The 330-nt window shown below is 69.1% G+C and overlaps 1 protein-coding gene across 1 annotated transcript in view; it reads left to right on the forward strand.

Annotated features, from left to right (window-relative positions):
• Ppt2 (palmitoyl-protein thioesterase 2) overlaps positions 1-330 on the forward strand; it is an 8,932-nt gene that overhangs the window by 592 nt on the left and 8,010 nt on the right. The window contains exons 3-4 of the mRNA XM_010609937.1: positions 10-162; positions 249-304. Of these exons, the coding sequence (XP_010608239.1) occupies positions 10-162; positions 249-304 (209 nt within the window). The remainder of the gene's footprint in view (positions 1-9; positions 163-248; positions 305-330) is intronic.

Here is a 330-nt window from a genome sequence, read left to right on the forward strand (position 1 = left end):
GTGACTCAGCGCGGCCCGGGGGCCCTCCGCCCCTGGAGGGTGGGTCGCGCCGCCGGGAGTCGGGCGGAGGAACTGCGTCGGGCCGCACTTATCTTGAGGACCTCAAGGGCTCTTCGCGTCTCCAGAGACAAGGGTGCTACAAGCACTTCAAAGCCAAGAGTTGTAAGACGGAGCCCTGGGCGGGCGCGATCGCTCCGGCTGGGAAGACGCGTGAACCACTTTCACCCAGCCCGTCCCCGCCACCCCAGGGAACCCAGAAGTTCTGCTTGTGCGGCGGACCCGACGCCTGCACTGGGAAGCGGGGGTGGGGGGCGCGAACCGAGGCGGGGA

Source organism: Fukomys damarensis, unplaced genomic scaffold (genome assembly GCF_012274545.1).
Source record: "Fukomys damarensis isolate Sample0158 unplaced genomic scaffold, DMR_v1.0_HiC HiC_scaffold_20, whole genome shotgun sequence".
NCBI classification, from domain to species: domain Eukaryota; kingdom Metazoa; phylum Chordata; class Mammalia; order Rodentia; family Bathyergidae; genus Fukomys; species Fukomys damarensis.